The following is a 22,436-nucleotide window of genomic DNA, read 5'->3' on the forward strand; positions in this document are numbered from 1 at the left end:
TGATCACTGTAGTGTAGAATTATTCTGTGGGGTTTGAATTTTCACAATCATTCGATTAGTTTTCGCCGTTATTTCTCTAGCTGAACAACAATATGGTTCTGAAAGTAAAAATACTATTGAGAAAATCCATAAAGAGATAAACTATACAAATATGATGTATAAAGCTGTTAATGAGCTGAAGTGATCAACATCAGATTCATTAGATGACCTGTCCACTTCACTGCACTGAGGATAACAACACAACCAGACCTCTCACGATTAATGTCAAGATTCAGACATTTAATGTGATAAACAATTAATAAACATTTAATCAATAAAATATATATATTCGTTTTTTTTTCTTTCTCTCATTTAGAGAACAATTAAAGGACATTATAAATTTTTTAACACTTTGTAAATGTCTTTAATATAATGGCAGTAGCATTAATCCATTCTCTGGTAAAGTAAATAAATATTACTCAGAATAATAATTAGGGCTGTCAATAAATTAACTTGTAATAAAATTAATTACACAATATGCTGATTAATCCAATTAATTTTGAGGTTACTTCTATACTCAATACTTTCACTCAAGTATGTTTTTGGCCTGATACATAAAACTCTTTCTTCATCTTTTTTGTTAATAATTAACAATTAAAATCAATAAAATTAGAATAATTAAGTTTGAGGACCCGAGAGGTTGTTTTAGCAGTAAATCCACATCCAGCTTTACAGGAACAGTTTTACTCAGTTTCTGTTTAACTACTCAGATGTATGTCTATTCATCATTAAAATGCTCACGGACTTTCCAAAGTCTATAAGTCACTTTTAAAACAAGTCTTCCTGAATTATTTGGACTTCAGAAACAAAAACAGCTGCTGAGGAGTGAATTCAAATAAGAAATACCTTGATTTCAATCAGTTTGGTCTTATTTTAAAGCTTATTATGTCTGATTGGAATTGATCTCAAGCAGGAAGTAAAGAGCTTCACCTTCAGGGCAGTACGTGTCCTCCAGACAGAAGCTGGCCTTGTGACCCTCCGCCACCTTTGTGCCGTTCAGGGTCAGGAGGTCATAGTGTGTGAAGACCTCGATGCTGTGGTAGTGTCTGTAAGAGAGGAGGAGCGTGATCACGTGACACAGTCCTGGGCTCTGATTGGCCCGTGAAGCATCACATGACTCACTCACCGGTGACACTGGTGCCAGGTCCAGGACTCCCGTGAGGCTCGTGGTCTGAAGTCGGCCCGTCCGAGGTTCATGATGCGTGAGGAGAAGCGCAGCAGGCGGCGGTGACCGTAGGGCCAGGTCATGCGTGCGGCGGAGGACGACAGACAGTTCTCCTCGTGAGCGCAGGTCAGCAGGTGCAGTGGACGGTCCTCCAGATACGCAGACTCCTGCACCAGCTGCGCGTCAATCACTAGATCCGGAGCCGCTGAGGACACACATAACACACTCTTCACATACACACACAACACACTCATCACATACACACACACACACACACACACACACACACACACACACACAACACAAAGCTCTTCCAAAGACTTAAGTCTCAATTCCAAAGAGATATTCTTTATAAAAAGACTTATCCACACCCCCTAAAACACCTTGTTCTAACATGCCCCCACATGTCTACGTCACAATGTGGGAAGACTTGCATAACGCCACCTAGATGTTCACGCAAAGGAAGAAGGCGTAACTTTTATTCTCGTTGTAGTATTGTTGTTGCCGCTGCCGCCATGTCGTATAGACGCTGTGTATTTGGTTGTGAAAGCGAAACTACTTTGCTTGGCCTTTCCAAAAGAGGATGATATCCGCTTTGTCATGCCTGGAGCTGATCTGTGCTGGTCACTGAGGAAATACATCAACTTTGGACTGTGGATCGCCGGATCGGCTTTCACCGTGGATGTGAAAAGCCTCACTCTAGGCAAAGGCTCACTCTAGGCCTCCGCTCACTCTAGGCAACGGCTCACTCTAGGCCTCCGCTCACTCTAGGCCTCCGCTCACTCTAGGCCTCCGCTCACTCTAGGCAACGGCTCACTCTAGGCAACGGCTCACTCTAGGCAACGGCTCACTCTAGGCCTCCGCTCACTCTAGGCAACGGCTCACTCTAGGCAACGGCTCACTCTAGGCAACGGCTCACTCTAGGCCTCCGCTCACTCTAGGCAACGGCTCACTCTAGGCAACGGCTCACTCTAGGCAACGGCTCACTCTAGGACTCCGCTCACTCTAGGCAACGGCTCACTCTAGGCAACGACTCACTCTAGGCCTCCGCTCACTCTAGGCCTCCGCTCACTCTAGGCCTCCGCTCACTCTAGGCAACGGCTCACTCTAGGCAACGGCTCACTCTAGGCCTCCGACTCACTCTAGGCCTCCGCTCACTCTAGGCAACGGCTCACTCTAGGCAACGGCTCACTCTAGGCCTCCGCTCACTCTAGGCAACGGCTCACTCTAGGCAACGGCTCACTCTAGGCCTCTGCTCACTCTAGGCCTCCGCTCACTCTAGGCAACGGCTCACTCTAGGCAACGGCTCACTCTAGGCCTCCGACTCACTCTAGGCCTCCGCTCACTCTAGGCCTCCGCTCACTCTAGGCCTCCGCTCACTCTAGGCAACGGCTCACTCTAGGCCTCCTCTCACTCTAGGCCTCCGACTCACTCTAGGCCTCCGACTCACTCTAGGCCTCCGACTCACTCTAGGCCTCCGCTCACTCTAGGCCTCCGCTCACTCTAGGCAACGGCTCACTCTAGGCCTCCGCTCACTCTAGGCCTCCGCTCACTCTAGGCCTCCGCTCACTCTAGGCCTCCGATTCACTCTAGGCCTCCGATTCACTCTAGGCAATGGCTCACTCTAGGCCTCCGCTCACTCTAGGCCTCCGCTCACTCTAGGCCTCCGACTCACTCTAGGCAACGGCTCACTCTAGGCCTCCGCTCACTCTAGGCCTCCGCTCACTCTAGGCCTCCGCTCACTCTAGGCAACGGCTCACTCTAGGCCTCCGCTCACTCTAGGCAACGGCTCACTCTAGGCAACGGCTCACTCTAGGCCTCCGCTCACTCTAGGCAACGGCTCACTCTAGGCAACGGCTCACTCTAGGCCTCCGCTCACTCTAGGCCTCCGCTCACTCTAGGCAACGGCTCACTCTAGGCAACGGCTCACTCTAGGCCTCCGACTCACTCTAGGCCTCCGCTCACTCTAGGCAACGGCTCACTCTAGGCAACGGCTCACTCTAGGCCTCCGCTCACTCTAGGCAACGGCTCACTCTAGGCCTCCCCTCACTCTAGGCAACGGCTCACTCTAGGCCTCCGCTCACTCTAGGCCTCCGCTCACGCTAGGCAACGGCTCACTCTAGGCAACGGCTCACTCTAGGCCTCCGACTCACTCTAGGCCTCCGCTCACTCTAGGCCTCCGCTCACTCTAGGCAACGGCTCACTCTAGGCCTCCTCTCACTCTAGGCCTCCACTCACTCTAGGCCTCCGCTCACTCTAGGCCTCCGACTCACTCTAGGCCTCCGACTCACTCTAGGCCTCCGACTCACTCTAGGCAACGGCTCACTCTAGGCCTCTGACTTACTCTAGGCCTCCGCTCACTCTAGGCAACGGCTCACTCTAGGCCTCTGCTCACTCTAGGCCTCTGCTCACTCTAGGCCTCCGCTCACTCTAGGCCTCCGACTCACTCTAGGCCTCCGTTCACTCTAGGCAACGGCTCACTCTAGGCCTCCGTTCACTCTAGGCAACGGCTCACTCTAGGCCTCCGCTCACTCTAGGCAACGGCTCACTCTAGGCCTCCGCTCACTCTAGGCAACGGCTCACTCTAGGCAACGGCTCACTCTAGGCCTCCGCTCACTCTAGGCAACGGCTCACTCTAGGCAACGGCTCACTCTAGGCCTCCGCTCACTCTAGGCCTCCGCTCACTCTAGGCAACGGCTCACTCTAGGCAACGGCTCACTCTAGGCCTCCGACTCACTCTAGGCCTCCGCTCACTCTAGGCAACGGCTCACTCTAGGCAACGGCTCACTCTAGGCCTCCGCTCACTCTAGGCAACGGCTCACTCTAGGCCTCCGCTCACTCTAGGCAACGGCTCACTCTAGGCCTCCGCTCACTCTAGGCCTCCGCTCACGCTAGGCAACGGCTCACTCTAGGCAACGGCTCACTCTAGGCCTCCGACTCACTCTAGGCCTCCGCTCACTCTAGGCCTCCGCTCACTCTAGGCAACGGCTCACTCTAGGCCTCCTCTCACTCTAGGCCTCCACTCACTCTAGGCCTCCGCTCACTCTAGGCCTCCGACTCACTCTAGGCCTCCGACTCACTCTAGGCCTCCGCTCACTCTAGGCAACGGCTCACTCTAGGCCTCTGACTTACTCTAGGCCTCCGCTCACTCTAGGCAACGGCTCACTCTAGGCCTCTGCTCACTCTAGGCCTCTGCTCACTCTAGGCCTCCGCTCACTCTAGGCCTCCGACTCACTCTAGGCCTCCGTTCACTCTAGGCCTCCGACTCACTCTAGGCCTCCGCTCACTCTAGGCCTCCGCTCACTCTAGGCCTCCGCTCACTCTAGGCCTCCGCTCACTCTAGGCAACGGCTCACTCTAGGCAACGGCTCACTCTAGGCAACGGCTCACTCTAGGCCTCCGACTCACTCTAGGCCTCCGACTCACTCTAGGCCTCCGCTCACTCTAGGCCTCCGACTCACTCTAGGCCTCCGACTCACTCTAGGCCTCCGTTCACTCTAGGCCTCCGACTCACTCTAGGCCTCCGCTCACTCTAGGCCTCCGCTCACTCTAGGCAACGGCTCACTCTAGGCCTCCGCTCACTCTAGGCCTCCGCTCACTCTAGGCAACGGCTCACTCTAGGCAACGACTCACTCTAGGCCTCCGCTCACTCTAGGCCTCCGACTCACTCTAGGCCTCCGCTCACTCTAGGCAACGACACACTCTAGGCCTCCGACTCACTCTAGGCCTCCGCTCACTCTAGGCAACGGCTCACTCTAGGCCTCGGACTCACTCTAGGCCTCCGCTCACTCTAGGCCTCCGCTCACTCTAGGCAACGGCTCACTCTAGGCAACGGCTCACTCTAGGCCTCCGACTCACTCTAGGCCTCCGCTCACTCTAGGCCTCCGCTCACTCTAGGCCTCCGACTCACTCTAGGCAACGGCTCACTCTAGGCCTCCGACTCACTCTAGGCCTCCGCTCACTCTAGGCCTCCGCTCACTCTAGGCAACGGCTCACTCTAGGCAACGGTTCACTCTAGGCCTCTGCTCACTCTAGGCCTCCGCTCACTCTAGGCCTCCGACTCACTCTAGGCCTCCGACTCACTCTAGGCAACGGCTCACTCTAGGCCTCTGGTCTCCGCTCACTCAAGGCCACAGTGTGTGACACTGTTTCATTGAGAAAGCGAAACTACTTTTGTTTGGCCTTCCAGAAGAGGACACGACTAGAAATAATGTTTATATCACGTTTATAATGGGATTTATGTTTATGTCTCATCGCTCTGGCCGGACAGGGCATCACAGTATGTTAAGGGGCATAACATTTCCATCACACACTTGAGGTTTTCAGCCAATCACAACGCACTGGATACCTAGCCAATCACAGCACACAATTTTAGCAGCATCATATTAACCCATAAAAGACAAATATTTTGTCATTGAAAATTTCTTGAAAATAGTATTACAATATTGTCTTGTTCTAGTGAACCAAGTATCTGTATTTTGTCTCATCTCGTGAGCTAAATGTATTGCACACCCATAGCTCATAATTTTCCAAGTGTATGATACAGCTTTCATTCTTCAGGTCAACCATATATACATGAAGAAAAAATCAGTTTGAATAAGGAAAGCAATAACTTTGCCACAGTATCATTTCAGATATTAAAGATAGGAACCCATTGCCCCAGCCCCAGACGTTAACCCCTGATAAACACACTCATCAAATACACACAGATTTAAGAGCTGCAATGTCCAACACACCACGGTAAATCACTTTAATCAAAATATTATGTTAAACCAATACCTTTTAGTCAGATGAACCCCTTCTGAACTACTTACATTAATTCCCCTTCAAGTCCTGATATGTGTGTGTGTGTTAATGTGTGCTCATACCATCTGCACAGGTGACTCCGGCGGCTCTGGCTCCGCCCCCTCTTGGGCAGTACACCTGTCCGTTCCTGTGGCACTGCTGGATGGAGATCTCAGTGCCGATGCAGTGTGTTCCGCTCAGAAGCACGTCCTCGGACCCGGAGCTGCTGGGCCAGAACCAGGTCTCCTGCGGGACGGACCGAACGTGTGACTGAGGCTGCAGGAATCCACCCAAAGTCTAATAACGCCCGCTATTACAGCTAATTCATGCACATTATCAAATACTTTCCACGCTCCTCTCCACCGTCTATTTAGCGAGAGCCGCTTTTAAACAGGCTTTTATAAGAGTGCAAATGTGCTCTGGTCCAGCAACTCTATTTTGGGTTTGTTTTCTCTCTGGGTTTCCTGCTCTTTCCCTGAATCTGTGCAGGGCTGTAATTACCTCTGCATGGGAAACAACAGCCTTGAAAACTAAAGTTTCACGGGTGTAAACAGTGATTCAGCTCACCATTACTGCTAAGAGTGAGAATATAGTGAGTGATTGTTCAGCTGTCACTCATAAGAGTCTCTTCAAGCTGCTTCAGCACAATAACAGTCGAGCCGAGAGAGTTTGTGCTGATAAACAAGCGTTACTTGAACACACAAATAAATTACATTTCTGACACCCACTGGTCACAGAAAAGATTAAGATAAATTGTTGACAAAACCCATGTGACCAAAAGCACAAATCCTATTGGCTGGCCAGTTTTCTTCTCAGTGTGATGGAAAAGAGATTAGAACAATCTCCCTGAGAAATGCTGCACTAGCTAAGTTTCCACTTATTTCTATGCAAATTTTGGGATATCACATAAAAACGTTGGATGAAAATGCCAAGATGCGCATAAATTCTACAAATGCACATAAAAAACATATTTGTTCAATTGAGTCAAAACATTTTTTTAATCTAATGACAAGACATGCACAGAAACTACCATGAAAAGACATTTACAGAATAAATTTATCTCATCGCACACCATCTCACATACTGTTTTAATAATTCTGAAATGCCTGAGCAAAAGTATGTCATCTAAATAATTTATTGTAATTATCTCACATAAATGTTCCTCCATCATGAGATCTGTGACATACAGATGTAGAACAGAGTTAACGTCACGTACCTGATGGGCTCTGGAAGCGAAGCCGAAGCCGAGCTGTCGACACGCCACCATGGCTTCATTAATGCCCCAGTTCTCACTGCAGACGGAGCCCCAGCGCTGCTGACCGTTCACCTCCATCAGCACCTCCACCCGGCCCTCCGCCGCCTCCCGCCCCCCCGCCAGACGCACCTGGGCATTACAGTTCAAAAAGTATGGATGCAAGCAGCATTTAAGTGCAACAGAAGAGAAAATGATGAACTAAACATTGCAGGGAACACCAGACCCACTGCAGAAATGAGTAATCAAAGCCATTTGTAAATTATGTAAGGCAAAATAATAAAAAAAACAAAGACAATGGCTTGTAATATTATTTAATTTCTGATACTTTTTTACCAATAGGTGGCGCTGTGACAACATTTATATGCTGTATTCAGTGTGAGGTCACTGTGACATGGTCAAAGTTTGGTGTCAATATGACCAAGTGTCACAGAGAAACAGTTTCAAAATCATTTAAAAATCACAAATTTCTTTGTTGAGTTTGCCACAAATTCAGTAGCTGCTTTGTCGGCATGATCTGAATCAAATTTAGTTAAAATTTGATAAAAAAGCTCAGTTTTAAAATCATTAAGCTGGGGAGCCGTTTTCAAATCTTTGCATTTGGGAATCAAATATTTTAACCACAGAAGTGAACACTTTTTTGAACACTTTTATCGTCCAAATGTACACCAAATTTCACCATGATATTGGATGGGAAAGGAATCTATCCCCTGACCACTAGATGATGCTGTGCAGATATCCTCAGCTCATGTCTGTTGTAACACAACCAAGTTTGGTCTGAATATATTAAAGCATTGCAGAGATACAGCCTCACACCCACTGTGGCATCGCTTCACATTATTCAAGAATGATTTGACGAATCAATCTGAATTCCTTAAATTTTTGTCAGCATGATCTGAAGATGATCTGGTTGGATTTTCTTGAAAATCAGACGAACAATTTAGGAGGAGTTTTCAAAAATTTGGTTTTCAAAGTAAATCAAAATGGCAATGTTCTCAGCATGATCCAGGGAATGTATCTCCTGACCACTAGATGGCGCTGTGCCGATACTCTGCAGGTGTGCTCAGGTCACTGTTGTCATTACACACACCAAGTTTGGTCAGAATATATTAAAGTGTTGAAGAGATATAGCCTCACCTCCACTTCGGCAAACTCATCATCAGATTTATCCATGTGTTAATCGAGAATGATTTGACTAATCAATTTGAATTCCTGAAATCTTTTTTCAGCATGATCTGAAGATGATCTGGTTTGCTGTTTCAGAAGATCAGAGCAACAGTCTAAGAGGAGTTAAAAAAAAGCTAAGAATTTCAAGAATTTCGTTTCTAGTCCTATGGTTATTGGAATAACATGAGTACATATTTGGACCATTGGTGGCGCTAGAGAGTTTGAGTTAGACACTCCAAATTTACTATGATTAAAGTTCATACTGACTTCTATCTGTGTGCCAAATTTCACAACTTTTTAGCATCTGCTTCCCTGGGCTGCCAATGGCTCAAGAGCGGGAGAACAAGAAAACTAACGATTACAGTAAGTGTCTATGTACGTACCGTCGCGCTCAGGCCGGTGTTGGGGACGTTGCAGCGGACAGATGCATCCTGGGAGTGTTTGCATGAGCGCAGCGGCACTTCCTGGAAGCGGCACTGTGTGATGGAGCTCTCCTGGCCTGAACACTTCACCGCGTTCATGTGAATCGGACCCGTACCTGCACAAACACATGTTCCACGAGCTGATGTCTGGACACCACAAGCCCGTTTACCTGCTAGAAATGTCATTAATGCGTTGTGTTTGGCAGAAAACTGCAACTGGCCTGATTGCAAGTTAAACGGGGGCAGACGTGCATGTGTGATGTGGATGCTGGGTTCAGTAAATTACACACATTGGCCAAATGGAAGCGTTTAATAGATGGAAATAGCAGCAGGAAATAGCAACCGGGACGGAGAGACGCGTGTGTATGGACGAGTCTCCCTGTAATTAGTGCACGGTTGGGTCATGAAGTCACCAGCAAACGTGTCTCTTATTCTCCTCATCACCACTGAAGAACAGACTGACAGCGTATAATTCAGAGCATTAACCCTGAAAATAGAGCAAAACCCCAAACCTGAGACGATGGAACAAATGCACATGGTATAGGAGAGCATGCTGGGAAGACTGGTGTATTTATGTTGAGATGTGCATGGTCTGCAGTAAGCCTTCAGGACTTTAGTATTAGGAATTTATTCGTTTAATATTTTATGGTAATAATAAATGTATTAAAATAATAATCCTTATTATTATTAGATTTAATTAGAGTTAATTAGGAATATTTATTATTTTGTTTAATACATTTACTTATAATGATACATAAATATACATATATAAGGAAACATTTAAATTAGATTTAAAACCATGCAGCCCAAACTGGAGTGTTCCCACAGGAGCATGAAGACTGAACTAAACATTCCCATCGCAGCGTCTGAACGGCGTCCGTCTGAGTGTTTCATGTTTTCTGTTTAGACTAGCAGAGAAACTCAAACTCAACACCCATCAGCCACTGGGGAAGAGGAAATAACATTGAGCTCATATCAGCTCTGAATCTTTGAGCATGGTGAGGTGACATTACCTTGACCCATGAGCGCTCCTCGTGGGGCGTCTCTGGCCGAGCCGAAGCCCAGCTCTCTGCACACCACGCTGGCCGCTGTCAGATCCCACAGATGGTCACACACGGTCCCCCACTTACCCTCGCGGAGCACCTCCACCCGGCCCTCGCCCAGCCGTGCACCGGCCTTCAGACGCACCGCCGCCTGCAGGAACACACAGACACATGAGCCGTGTCCCCGGGGCCAGGGCTCACAGCTGGACCCTGAGCAGCACTCACGTTCAGAGGGGGCGGAGCATGCGGGTGTCTGGAGGCGGAGCTTCTGGAGAACTGAGCACCAGGAACACAGCGCACCACTGCGTGCATCCCTCCGGAGCAGGGAACGTCGTGCCGCGGGACGGAGAGCTGCGCTCGACACTGTGCCAGAGACACCTCCGAACCCGAACACTGAACCCTCTCGACCCAGAACGCCTTCTTACTGACCGCAGACCTGCAGACACACACACATCTCTCTCAGAGTCCCTTCATACAGCCAACACTGACAACAAACAGCTGATGAAGCCCTACCTTGTGGCTGGATCCTCCATCTTTGAGTCCCACAGTTTCCTGAAACCACACAAATGAGCCGATAAATAAGACTGGACTAAATAAACAGGCTTCACATGAGCGACGGAGATTGACAGTCGCATACAGCTGTGGTCAGAATTATTGGACCCCTTGGTAAAAAACTCACAAAAATCATTTATTTTCTTTAAGCCACCTATCCCTAACCCTAACTGTTTTACCTCAATGAAAGGTACCATTTTTGTGAATTTTTTCAACGAAAGATCAATAGGATAAACAATGCAGATTTATTTTTACAGCCTTCTTTGCTTATATTTACCAAGGGGCCAATAACGCTTACCATGACTGTATATATACATAGCATCCTCAGCGAGCAGCAGATGGTAAATAAACTCTATGGAAACTCCGGGACGTTCTGCTGGGTTTGTGGTCAGCAGACGTTCACACACAGATCTCCATGTTCTCAGAGCTCAGCCAAAACCGCTCATGCTTGTGTTTCCCGTCCGTATATCTCAGCTCCAGCCAAGGACGTGCATGAAAACACATCGAAACGAGGCCCTGGTGTATTCTGGTCTAGATTCTGAAACACATCAGCGTCTGAGTACCCAGACGGACCGAACCAGACTCAAAACAGCAACCATGTTTCCTGTACTTTCCAGTGGTTTAGAGAGGAAAGGATGGCGCTTGCAACTCCACGCTTGTGGGTTTGATTACCAGGGAAAGCAAGAACTGATAGAGTTAATGTGTTCCTTGAATGTAATCTAAATCACTTTGCCAAACACATTCAGATCAGTAAAACCTATGATCAACCACCTTCAATTAAGCTACAAACTTAATGTTTCCATCTAACATGTGTTTGGAGCTTTAGCTCCTCATATTAATGGATATTAATGGAAAAACCAATCACAAATCTTCTGAGTTCAGGAGGACGGAGGTGGAAGTGTTGAGTGTTTCTGGGTTTTGGCCAAATTTAGAGGAGGTTAAACAAAAGAGCTGAAATGACCGTCCTAACGAGTCACTGAATTAAAGCAGCAGTTAAAAATACCCACAAGCACCTGCTGAAACACAAAGAGCTCTCTGTGTCGCATGGAAACACAACAAACTAACAGAAAGCGTATGATAACACGGTGTTTCTGGAAATGTTGAGAGTTCTTCATTCATGAGCACTTATATATGAGATATATATATACGTCTCGTCTGTCTGAGCGCTGGTGGTCTGCTCTGGTTGCAGCATGACTTTAGGAAACCACTTATTTGCCACATCAACAGAGATCTGTGCAGGGCTGTGATTGGCTGAGAGCAGTCACATGACCCGAGATGTCTCAAACATACAGTTTTCTGACCAAAACACATTTCAAATATATGCTAAATGTATGTTTTAAACAGTGAAGCTCAATCAAAAATATTTTTGGGATTCAAGAAAAAAAAATAGGCCTATGAAATATATTTAAAAATAAGTATTTTCTGATCACTTTAACAACCTGTTTTGTGTAAAACACTGGGATTTTCTTCAACAAAACCAACAAAACTGGGATCAAAGTCCCTCTTTAGAGAAGAAAAGTCTCTGTGTTTAGGAAGCCTGATTATATTTAAATCTAAAGATCTGATGATAAGATTTAATCTATAACATAACATCATGGCCAGAAATGAGTACACATTAATCTGAATATAAAGTCAAACTAAAGTGCTTCTTCTCACAATAATAAGAGTTTAAAGGAAACACAGACCGAATCGAGCTGAACCGGGTGGAGTCCTGAAACAGCTGAACGAAACCAACTATTAAAAATCACTCGCAGAAGCACAGAATCTCACTGCGGCTGGAGTTTAATATAGACTCAAACCCGTCATTTAGCGCTGGGGAATAAATCACAGCTCCTCACAGAACAATACACACTCCCTCAGCACATCTAACATCTGAGACATTCACACATCTCTGCCAGCGGGTCAGAAAAACACACAATTCAAAGCAAAAGCAGATTATTTTTATTTGATCCATTTCTCAGATTAATGTCAGCTCTGAAACTGATATAAAACTACTAATGTAAAGTGAACTAAAGGTCAGAACTATTAAATCTACTCCAGACCACATTAATACTGCTCATTAAAGCTGTGCTGTTTCTTATTAAAGTGTCTCTCAGTGCTGCAGTGAACAGAATAAAGGGCTAGAAATCAAATAAAACCTGCTACTGTAAGCATGACGCTAGCCCCGCCTCCAGCGTCCTCTGATTGGTCCAGTGTTTCAGAACTGATGACTGAATGACCGTTATTCTCCTATCTTTAACGTCTAAAACAGTTTTTTTTCTGAATTCTACTGTCCACATTTTGTGTTATTCTTTATAAAAAAATAAATAAAACAACTCAGATTTTGAATCAAATTTCTTTGCAAATAATTTTGTCTAGCCATTGTTTGTGTAATTGTAAACGTGTAAGTGTAAGTGAGAGCAGATGGAAACACAGGCGCGCTGATGAAGGAGAAAGAGTATCGGTCAGAAAGCAGGACGTCCAGACGGGGCAGTCGCTCCATAAAAAGATCCAGCGGTTCCTGTGAAGACAGAGGAAGCCTGTCTCTGTCTTATTTACGGCTCGTGTGGTCTCTCAGTCTCTGCGGCTTCTGAACGTGTTACACAAGCGTTCGTCCTCACAGGAAGAGGAAGTGCAGCACAGGACAGACTCCTGGACATTCAGTGACACATGTGTAAGCAGTCAGACTGAGAGACCTGAGTACATGTGATCAGAGGAGGACACATGAAGCTCAATCTGACACGAAACACTGAAATCTGACAGTGATGCTGGTTTACAGCCAGAGTCTTCCTCAGTGAGGAAGAACATCTTCCAGGAGAACACACACAAACCACTGCTCATTTTTTAAATAGATTTATTTTAGGACATCAAGTTCTAGTTCAAATAATCTTTTTAATAAGTAAAAGGTTTTATGTTTTATGTTATTTCAGTAAACATGTATTATTAATATTATTTATTATTTATTTTTTTATTAACTGTAATAACCCTGGTTTAAATGGTGCTGGAAGGCATTCTCACATTTTATTTTTAACTTTCATTCACATATAATTTGTTAAAATGTGTATTAAATTGGAAAAAGTCCAAATATAAGCATTTTCTGTAGTGGTCTGATTCTTTTATATTTTAATTTATTTACTAACAGATTATTTTCATGCTTTTAATTTAAGTTTCAGTTTAGTTTGTTTTAGTTAACTATAGTAACCCTAGTTAGTACACCATGGGTGCTGGTTACTCACTTAAACCAACTAATGACTATTAACTGGATCATCTAGAAACCATGTAAAGTTTTAATATTCCAGATTATACACACATATAACCACAATATTAAATCAGGTTGCATAAAGTAGTTTTATAAGTGTGCTCTCAGTACGCTGATGAAGCATGCACACACTCACCGGTACACGCGTGTGTCATGCTGCTCCGCGGATGGGAATCCCAGCATGCCACACACCACACGACTGCCGCTCAGATCCCAGCCCAGACTACACACCTGCCTCCATTTCCCAGCATGCCTCACCTCCAGCACACCCTCTGTTACCATGGCAGCGCTCTGAGTGGTGGTCAGGACGGGTCGGAGACGCACCTCATCCAGCTGGAGCGACCCAGACGGCTGAGAGAGACAAGGACAAACATTAACCCTCCGAAGCCTGACAGATCAAATGCTGTATATATAGATAAATATTTCTGAAGATCATGTGACACTGAAGACATTGACTCCATTGTGAAAAAGGCCCAGCAGAGGTTGTACTTCCTTCGCCAGCTGAGGAAGTTAAACCTGCCACAGGATCTGCTGAAACAGTTCTACTCCATCATCATCGAATCCATCCTCTGCACTTCAGTAACTGTCTGGTTCAGCTCAGCTTCTAAATCTGACCTCAGAAGACTACAGAGGGTAGTCCGGACTGCTGAGCGAATTATCGGTACAACCCTCCCATCTATTCAAGAACTGTACTTATCTAGAGTGAGCAAAAGGGCTGTTAAAATCACTCTGGACCCCTCACATCCAGCACACTCCCTCTTTGAACTGTTGCCATCTGGTCGACGCTACAGAGCACTGAGCACCAGAACGACCAGACACAGGAACAGATTCTTCCCTCAGGCAATCCATCTTATGAACAGCTGATAATAACTGTGGGACACACTACACTATTTATATTTATATACACTACACTTTTTATCCAACACACATAGTGTACACTTAAATTTTTTCCACATTATATACATGTACATACATAAATGCTCATTGTAATATACCTGCCTTACATTGTCAATTTGTATATTGTCAATCCTTACCCACCTATTTGTATTTTTTTGTATTTTTTATTCCTTATTGTGTTTTTTATTCTGTCGCTGTTATGTTGCACTGCAGAGCTTCTGTCAGGAAAACAAATTCCTCGTATGTGTGAACATACCTGGCAATAAAGCTCATTCTGATTCTGATTCTTTGTTGGATATTAGAGGCTCTGACCTGCTCGTCCATGTCAGTGAAGTCCAGATCCATCCTGTTGCTGTGCTCCACACGGGGATAGACCGGCTCAGGACTGTAAATCGGCTCTGGTGCTGGTTCAGGACTGTAAACCGGCTCTGGTGCTGGCGCTGGTCTTTCAGGGCTTCTGGTGGGCTGAGCGGGCGTCACTTCCTGTGCTCTTCTGTAGGAGGCTCTACTGCGCAGGAAGTCTGGGATCCGGTGTCCCCGCGGGGTGACGGCGCTCTCGAACCCGTTCCTGCGCAGATGGATGCGATGGCCGTTGAGGTGAGGTGAGGACGGGCCCCGGGCCCCGCGGTGGAGACCGATCTCATGCCCACGCAGAGGAGTGTTCGAGACCAGGTTAGAGATCCGAGGTGAAGGGGGTTCTGGGTAACGGGGGACGTGACCCTGGGTGGGTGGATCTGGACTGCAGATGACCCCCAGATCTTCAGCGTGAGTGCAGTCGCTCACGCCCCAGCCGTTCGACCGGCACTCGGACAGAGAGCTCTCACTGCCCGAACACCAGACGTTATCCATCCAGATCTGACCTGAACACACGGAGAACCGACTCATTTCTACTCGAGCACTGAGAGAAGAGTGTGATGGGACAACATGAGCTGACCGTCAACATGAGACATTAATAACCTTCTTGACTTGCAGAATGAATTTCTGGGTGAAAACATTGACATGATGAACTAATGGGATGGTAAAAGTGTGTCTGTATGAAGGCGGTTGATCAATAACAGTGATTAAATACGCCAGATTAAGAGGAAAAACTCTCTCAAGTGCTTTATAAAATATGGATTTCTGCCATGGAATAAATATATGAAAAGGGTACTTTTATGTTTTTATCTAACAACTACAAATGATCAATTGTAAGATGTAAATTTTCACTTTTTTGCCTCAGGATTCTGATTAACACTTCGCAAGTAACTCGCAATTGTTAGACATAAATTTGAGATTCTGAGAAATAGTCAGATTTCTGCATCTCAGAATTAATAACTCGAAATTAATTGATCGCAATTGTTAGATATAAACTCGAAATTCTGAGAAAAAAGTCAGAATTGTGCGTTTACATCTCAGTATTAATATCTGAGAATTAATTAATTGCAGTTGATAGATATAAACTCGAAATTCTGAGAAAAAGTTCAGAATTGTGCGTCTTAATCTCAGAATTAATAACTTGGAATTAATTAATCGCAATTGTTAGATATAAACTCGAAATTCTGAGAAAAAAGTCAGAATTGTGCGTTTACGTCTCAGAATTAATAAATAGAAATTATTAACTCACAATTGTTAGATATAAACTCGAAATTTTGAGAAAATGTCTGAATTGTGCGTTTACATCTCAGAATTATTTGCAGTTGTTAGATATAAACTCAAAATTTAGATAAAAAGTCAGAATTGTGTATCTTAATCTCAGAAATAATAACTTGGAATTAATAACTTGCAATTGTTAGATATAAACTCGAAATTCTGAGAAAAAGTCGGAATTGTGCGTTTACATCTCAGAATTAATAAATAGAAATTAAGAACTCGCAATTGTTAGATATAAACTTGAAATTCTGAGAAAAAAGTCGGAATTGTACGTTTTCATCTCAGAATTAATAAATAGAAATTAATAACTCGCAATTGTTAGATATAAACTTGAAATTCTGAGAAAAAAGTCGGAATTGTGCGTTTACATCTCAGAATTAATAAATAGAAATTAATAACTCGCAATTGTTAGATATAAAGTTGAAATTCTGAGAAAAAAGTCGGAATTGTGCGTTTACATCTCAGAATTAATAAATAGAAATTAATAACTCGCAATTGTTAGATATAAACTCGAAATTCTGAAAAAAAGTCGGAATTGTGCGTTTACATCTCAGAATTATTTGCAGTTGTTAGATATAAACTCAAAATTTAGATAAAAAGTCAGAATTGTGTATCTTAATCTCAGAAATAATAACTTGGAATTAATAAATTGCAATTGTTAGATATAAACTCGAAATTCTGAGAAAATGTCTGAATTGTGCGTTTACATCTCAGAATTATTTGCAGTTGTTAGATATAAACTCGAAATTCTGAGAAAAAAGTCGGAATTGTGCGTTTACATCTCAGAATTAATAAATAGAAATTATTAACTCACAATTGTTAGATATAAACTTGAAATTCTGAGAAAATGTCTAAATTGTGCGTTTACATCTCAGAATTATTTGCAGTTGTTAGATATAAACTCAAAATTTAGATAAAAAGTCAGAATTGTGCGTTTACATCTCAGAATTATTTGCAGTTGTTAGATATAAACTCAAAATTTAGATAAAAAGTCAGAATTGTGTATCTTAATCTCAGAAATAATAACTTGGAATTAATAAATCCCAATTGTTAGATATAAACTCGAAATTCTGAGAAAAAAGTTGGAATTGTGCGTTTACATCTCAGAATTAATAAATAGAAATTAATAACTCGCAATTGTTAGATATAAACTCAAAATTCTGAGAAAATGTCTGAATTGTGCATTTACATCTCAGAATTAATAAATAGAAATTAATAACTCGCAATTGTTAGATATAAACTTGAAATTCTGAGAAAAAAGTCGGAATTGTACGTTTTCATCTCAGAATTAATAAATAGAAATTAATAACTCGCAATTGTTAGATATAAACTTGAAATTCTGAGAAAAAAGTCGGAATTGTGCGTTTACATCTCAGAATTAATAAATAGAAATTAATAACTCGCAATTGTTAGATATAAACTTGAAATTCTGAGAAAAAAGTCGGAATTGTGCGTTTACATCTCAGAATTAATAAATAGAAATTAATTACTCGCAATTGTTAGATATAAACTTGAAATTCTTAGGAAAAAGTCGGAATTGTGCGTTTACATCTCAGAATTATTTGCAGTTGTTAGATATAAACTCAAAATTTAGATAAAAAGTCAGAATTGTGTATCTTAATCTCAGAAATAATAATTTGGAATTAATAAATTGCAATTGTTAGATATAAACTCGAAATTCTGAAAAAAAGTCGGAATTGTGCGTTTACATCTCAGAGTTATTTGCAGTTGTTAGATATAAACTCAAAATTTAGATAAAAAGTCAGAATTGTGTATCTTAATCTCAGAAATAATAACTTGGAATTAATAAATTGCAATTGTTAGATATAAACTCGAAATTCTGAGAAAATGTCTGAATTGTGCGTTTACATCTCAGAATTATTTGCAGTTGTTAGATATAAACTCGAAATTCTGAGAAAAAAGTCAGAATTGTGCGTTTACATCTCAGAATTAATAAATAGAAATTATTAACTCACAATTGTTAGATATAAACTCGAAATTCTGAGAAAATGTCTAAATTGTGCGTTTACATCTCAGAATTATTTGCAGTTGTTAGATATAAACTCAAAATTTAGATAAAAAGTCAGAATTGTGTATCTTAATCTCAGAAATAATAACTTGGAATTAATAACTTGCAATTGTTAGATATAAACTCGAAATTCTGAGAAAAAAGTTGGAATTGTGCGTTTACATCTCAGAATTAATAAATAGAAATTAATAAATCCCAATTGTTAGATATAAACTTGAAATTCTGAGAAAAAAGTCGGAATTGTGCGTTTACATCTCAGAATTAATAAATAGAAATTAATAACTCGCAATTGTTAGATATAAACTCAAAATTCTGAAAAAATGTCTGAATTGTGCGTTTACATCTCAGAATTAATAAATAGAAATTAATAACTCGCAATTGTTAGATATAAACTTGAAATTCTGAGAAAAAAGTCGGAATTGTACGTTTTCATCTCAGAATTAATAAATAGAAATTAATAACTCGCAATTGTTAGATATAAACTTGAAATTCTGAGAAAAAGTCGGAATTGTGCGTTTACATCTCAGAATTAATAAATAGAAATTAATAACTCGCAATTGTTAGATATAAACTTGAAATTCTGAGAAAAAGTCGGAATTGTGCGTTTACATCTCAGAATTAATAAATAGAAATTAATAACTCGCAATTGTTAGATATAAACTTGAAATTCTTAGGAAAAAGTCTGAATTGTGCGTTTACATCTCAGAATTATTTGCAGTTGTTAGATATAAACTCAAAATTTAGATAAAAAGTCAGAATTGTGTATCTTAATCTCAGAAATAATAATTTGGAATTAATAAATTGCAATTGTTAGATATAAACTCAAAATTCTGAAAAAAAGTCGGAATTGTGCGTTTACATCTCAGAATTATTTGCAGTTGTTAGATATAAACTCAAAATTTAGATAAAAAGTCAGAATTGTGTATCTTAATCTCAGAAATAATAACTTGGAATTAATAAATTGCAATTGTTAGATATAAACTCGAAATTCTGAGAAAATGTCTGAATTGTGCGTTTACATCTCAGAATTATTTGCAGTTGTTAGATATAAACTCGAAATTCTGAGAAAAAAGTCAGAATTGTGCGTTTACATCTCAGAATTAATAAATAGAAATTATTAACTCACAATTGTTAGATATAAACTCGAAATTCTGAGAAAATGTCTAAATTGTGCGTTTACATCTCAGAATTATTTGCAGTTGTTAAGATATAAACTCAAAATTTAGATAAAAAGTCAGAATTGTGCGTTTACATCTCAGAATTATTTGCAGTTGTTAGATATAAACTCAAAATTTAGATAAAAAGTCAGAATTGTGTATCTTAATCTCAGAAATAATAATTTGGAATTAATAAATTGCAATTGTTAGATATAAACTCGAAATTCTGAAAAAAAGTCGGAATTGTGCGTTTACATCTCAGAATTATTTGCAGTTGTTAGATATAAACTCAAAATTTAGATAAAAAGTCAGAATTGTGTATCTTAATCTCAGAAATAATAACTTGGAATTAATAAATTGCAATTGTTAGATATAAACTCGAAATTCTGAGAAAATGTCTGAATTGTGCGTTTACATCTCAGAATTATTTGCAGTTGTTAGATATAAACTCGAAATTCTGAGAAAAAAGTCAGAATTGTGCGTTTACGTCTCAGAATTAATAAATAGAAATTATTAACTCACAATTGTTAGATATAAACTCGAAATTCTGAGAAAATGTCTGAATTGTGCGTTTACATCTCAGAATTATTTGCAGTTGTTAGATATAAACTCAAAATTTAGATAAAAAGTCAGAATTGTGTATCTTAATCTCAGAAATAATAACTTGGAATTAATAACTTGCAATTGTTAGATATAAACTCGAAATTCTGAGAAAAAAGTTGGAATTGTGCGTTTACATCTCAGAATTAATAAATAGAATTTAATAAATCCCAATTGTTAGATATAAACTTGAAATTCTGAGAAAAAAGTCGGAATTGTGCGTTTACATCTCAGAATTAATAAATAGAAATTAATAACTCGCAATTGTTAGATATAAACTTGAAATTCTGAGAAAAAAGTCGGAATTGTGCGTTTACATCTCAGAATTAATAAATAGAAATTAATAACTCGCAATTGTTAGATATAAACTTGAAATTCTTAGGAAAAAGTCGGAATTGTGCGTTTACATCTCAGAATTATTTGCAGTTGTTAGATATAAACTCAAAATTTAGATAAAAAGTCAGAATTGTGTATCTTAATCTCAGAAATAATAATTTGGAATTAATAAATTGCAATTGTTAGATATAAACTCGAAATTCTGAAAAAAAGTCGGAATTGTGCGTTTACATCTCAGAATTATTTGCAGTTGTTAGATATAAACTCAAAATTTAGATAAAAAGTCAGAATTGTGCGTTTACATCTCATAATTAATAAATAGAAATTAATAACTCGCAATTGTTAGATATAAACTTGAAATTCTGAGAAAAAAGTCGGAATTGTGCGTTTACATCTCAGAATTATTTGCAGTTGTTAGATATAAACTCAAAATTTAGATAAAAAGTCAGAATTGTGTATCTTAATCTCAGAAATAATAACTTGGAATTAATAAATTGCAATTGTTAGATATAAACTCGAAATTCTGAGAAAATGTCTGAATTGTGCGTTTACATCTCAGAATTATTTGCAATTGTTAGATATAAACTCGAAATTCTGAGAAAAAAGTCAGAATTGTGCGTTTACATCTCAGAATTAATAAATAGAAATTATTAACTCACAATTGTTAGATATAAACTCGAAATTCTGAGAAAATGTCTGAATTGTGCGTTTACACCTCAGAATTATTTGCAGTTGTTAGATATAAACTCAAAATTTAGATAAAAAGTCAGAATTGTGTATCTTAATCTCAGAAATAATAACTTGGAATTAATAACTTGCAATTGTTAGATATAAACTCGAAATTCTGAGAAAAAAGTTGGAATTGTGCGTTTACATCTCAGAATTAATAAATAGAAATTAATAAATCCCAATTGTTAGATATAAACTTGAAATTCTGAGAAAAAAGTCGGAATTGTGCGTTTACATCTCAGAATTAATAAATAGAAATTAATAACTCGCAATTGTTAGATATAAACTTGAAATTCTGAGAAAAAAGTTGGAATTGTGTGTTTACATCTCAGAATTAATAAATAGAAATTAATAACTCGCAATTGTTAGATATAAACTTGAAATTCTTAGGAAAAAGTCGGAATTGTGCGTTTACATCTCAGAATTAATAAATAGAAATTAATAACTCGCAATTGTTAGATATAAACTTGAAATTCTGAGAAAAAAGTCTGAATTGTGCGTTTACATCTCAGAATTAATAAATAGAAATTAATAACTCGCAATTGTTAGATATAAACTTGAAATTCTGAGAAAAAAGTTGGAATTGTGTGTTTACATCTCAGAATTAATAAATAGAAATTAATAACTCGCAATTGTTAGATATAAACTTGAAATTCTTAGGAAAAAGTCGGAATTGTGCGTTTACATCTCAGAATTAATAAATAGAAATTAATAACTCGCAATTGTTAGATATAAACTTGAAATTCTGAGAAAAAAGTCTGAATTGTGCGTTTACATCTCAGAATTATTTGCAGTTGTTAGATATAAACTCAAAATTTAGATAAAAAGTCAGAATTGTGTATCTTAATCTCAGAAATAATAACTTGGAATTAATAAATCGCAATTGTTAGATATAAACTCGAAATTCTGAGAAAATGTCTGAATTGTGCGTTTACATCTCAGAATTAATAAATAGAAATTATTAACTCACAATTGTTAGATATAAACTCGAAATTCTGAGAAAATGTCTGAATTGTGCGTTTACATCTCAGAATTATTTGCAGTTGTTAGATATAAACTCAAAATTTAGATAAAAAGTCAGAATTGTGTATCTTAATCTCAGAAATAATAACTTGGAATTAATAACTTGCAATTGTTAGATATAAACTCGAAATTCTGAGAAAAAAGTTGGAATTGTGCGTTTACATCTCAGAATTAATAAATAGAAATGAATAACTCGCAATTGTTAGATATAAACTTGAAATTCTGAGAAAAAAGTCGGAATTGTGCGTTTACATCTCAGAATTAATAAATAGAAATTAATAACTCGCAATTGTTAGATATAAACTTGAAATTTAGATAAAAAGTCAGAATTGTGTATCTTAATCTCAGAAATAATAACTTGGAATTAATAAATC

The 22,436-nt window shown here is 40.4% G+C and overlaps 1 protein-coding gene across 3 annotated transcripts in view; it reads right to left on the reverse strand.

Moving 5' to 3' along the window:
* Positions 1-22,436, reverse strand: part of LOC132119759 (lysyl oxidase homolog 4-like) — a 174,054-nt gene that overhangs the window by 150,713 nt on the left and 905 nt on the right. Inside the window, exons 2-11 of one of the 3 annotated variants that reach the window (XM_059529992.1) lie at positions 14,872-15,419; positions 13,799-14,013; positions 10,386-10,424; positions 10,098-10,308; positions 9,843-10,023; positions 8,791-8,945; positions 7,205-7,372; positions 6,072-6,234; positions 1,166-1,409; positions 970-1,085 (exon numbers count right to left, since the gene is read on the reverse strand). In XM_059529992.1, the coding sequence (XP_059385975.1) occupies positions 970-1,085; positions 1,166-1,409; positions 6,072-6,234; positions 7,205-7,372; positions 8,791-8,945; positions 9,843-10,023; positions 10,098-10,308; positions 10,386-10,424; positions 13,799-14,013; positions 14,872-15,419 (2,040 nt within the window). Of the gene's footprint in view, positions 1-969; positions 1,086-1,165; positions 1,432-1,487; positions 1,998-6,071; positions 6,235-7,204; positions 7,373-8,790; positions 8,946-9,842; positions 10,024-10,097; positions 10,309-10,385; positions 10,425-13,798; positions 14,014-14,871; positions 15,420-22,436 lie in introns of those variants that run through there. The other 2 variants (XM_059529993.1, XM_059529994.1) reach the window with 2 other exon arrangements.

The sequence above is a fragment of the Carassius carassius genome, chromosome 38, assembly GCF_963082965.1.
Source record: "Carassius carassius chromosome 38, fCarCar2.1, whole genome shotgun sequence".
NCBI classification, from domain to species: Eukaryota; Metazoa; Chordata; class Actinopteri; order Cypriniformes; family Cyprinidae; genus Carassius; species Carassius carassius.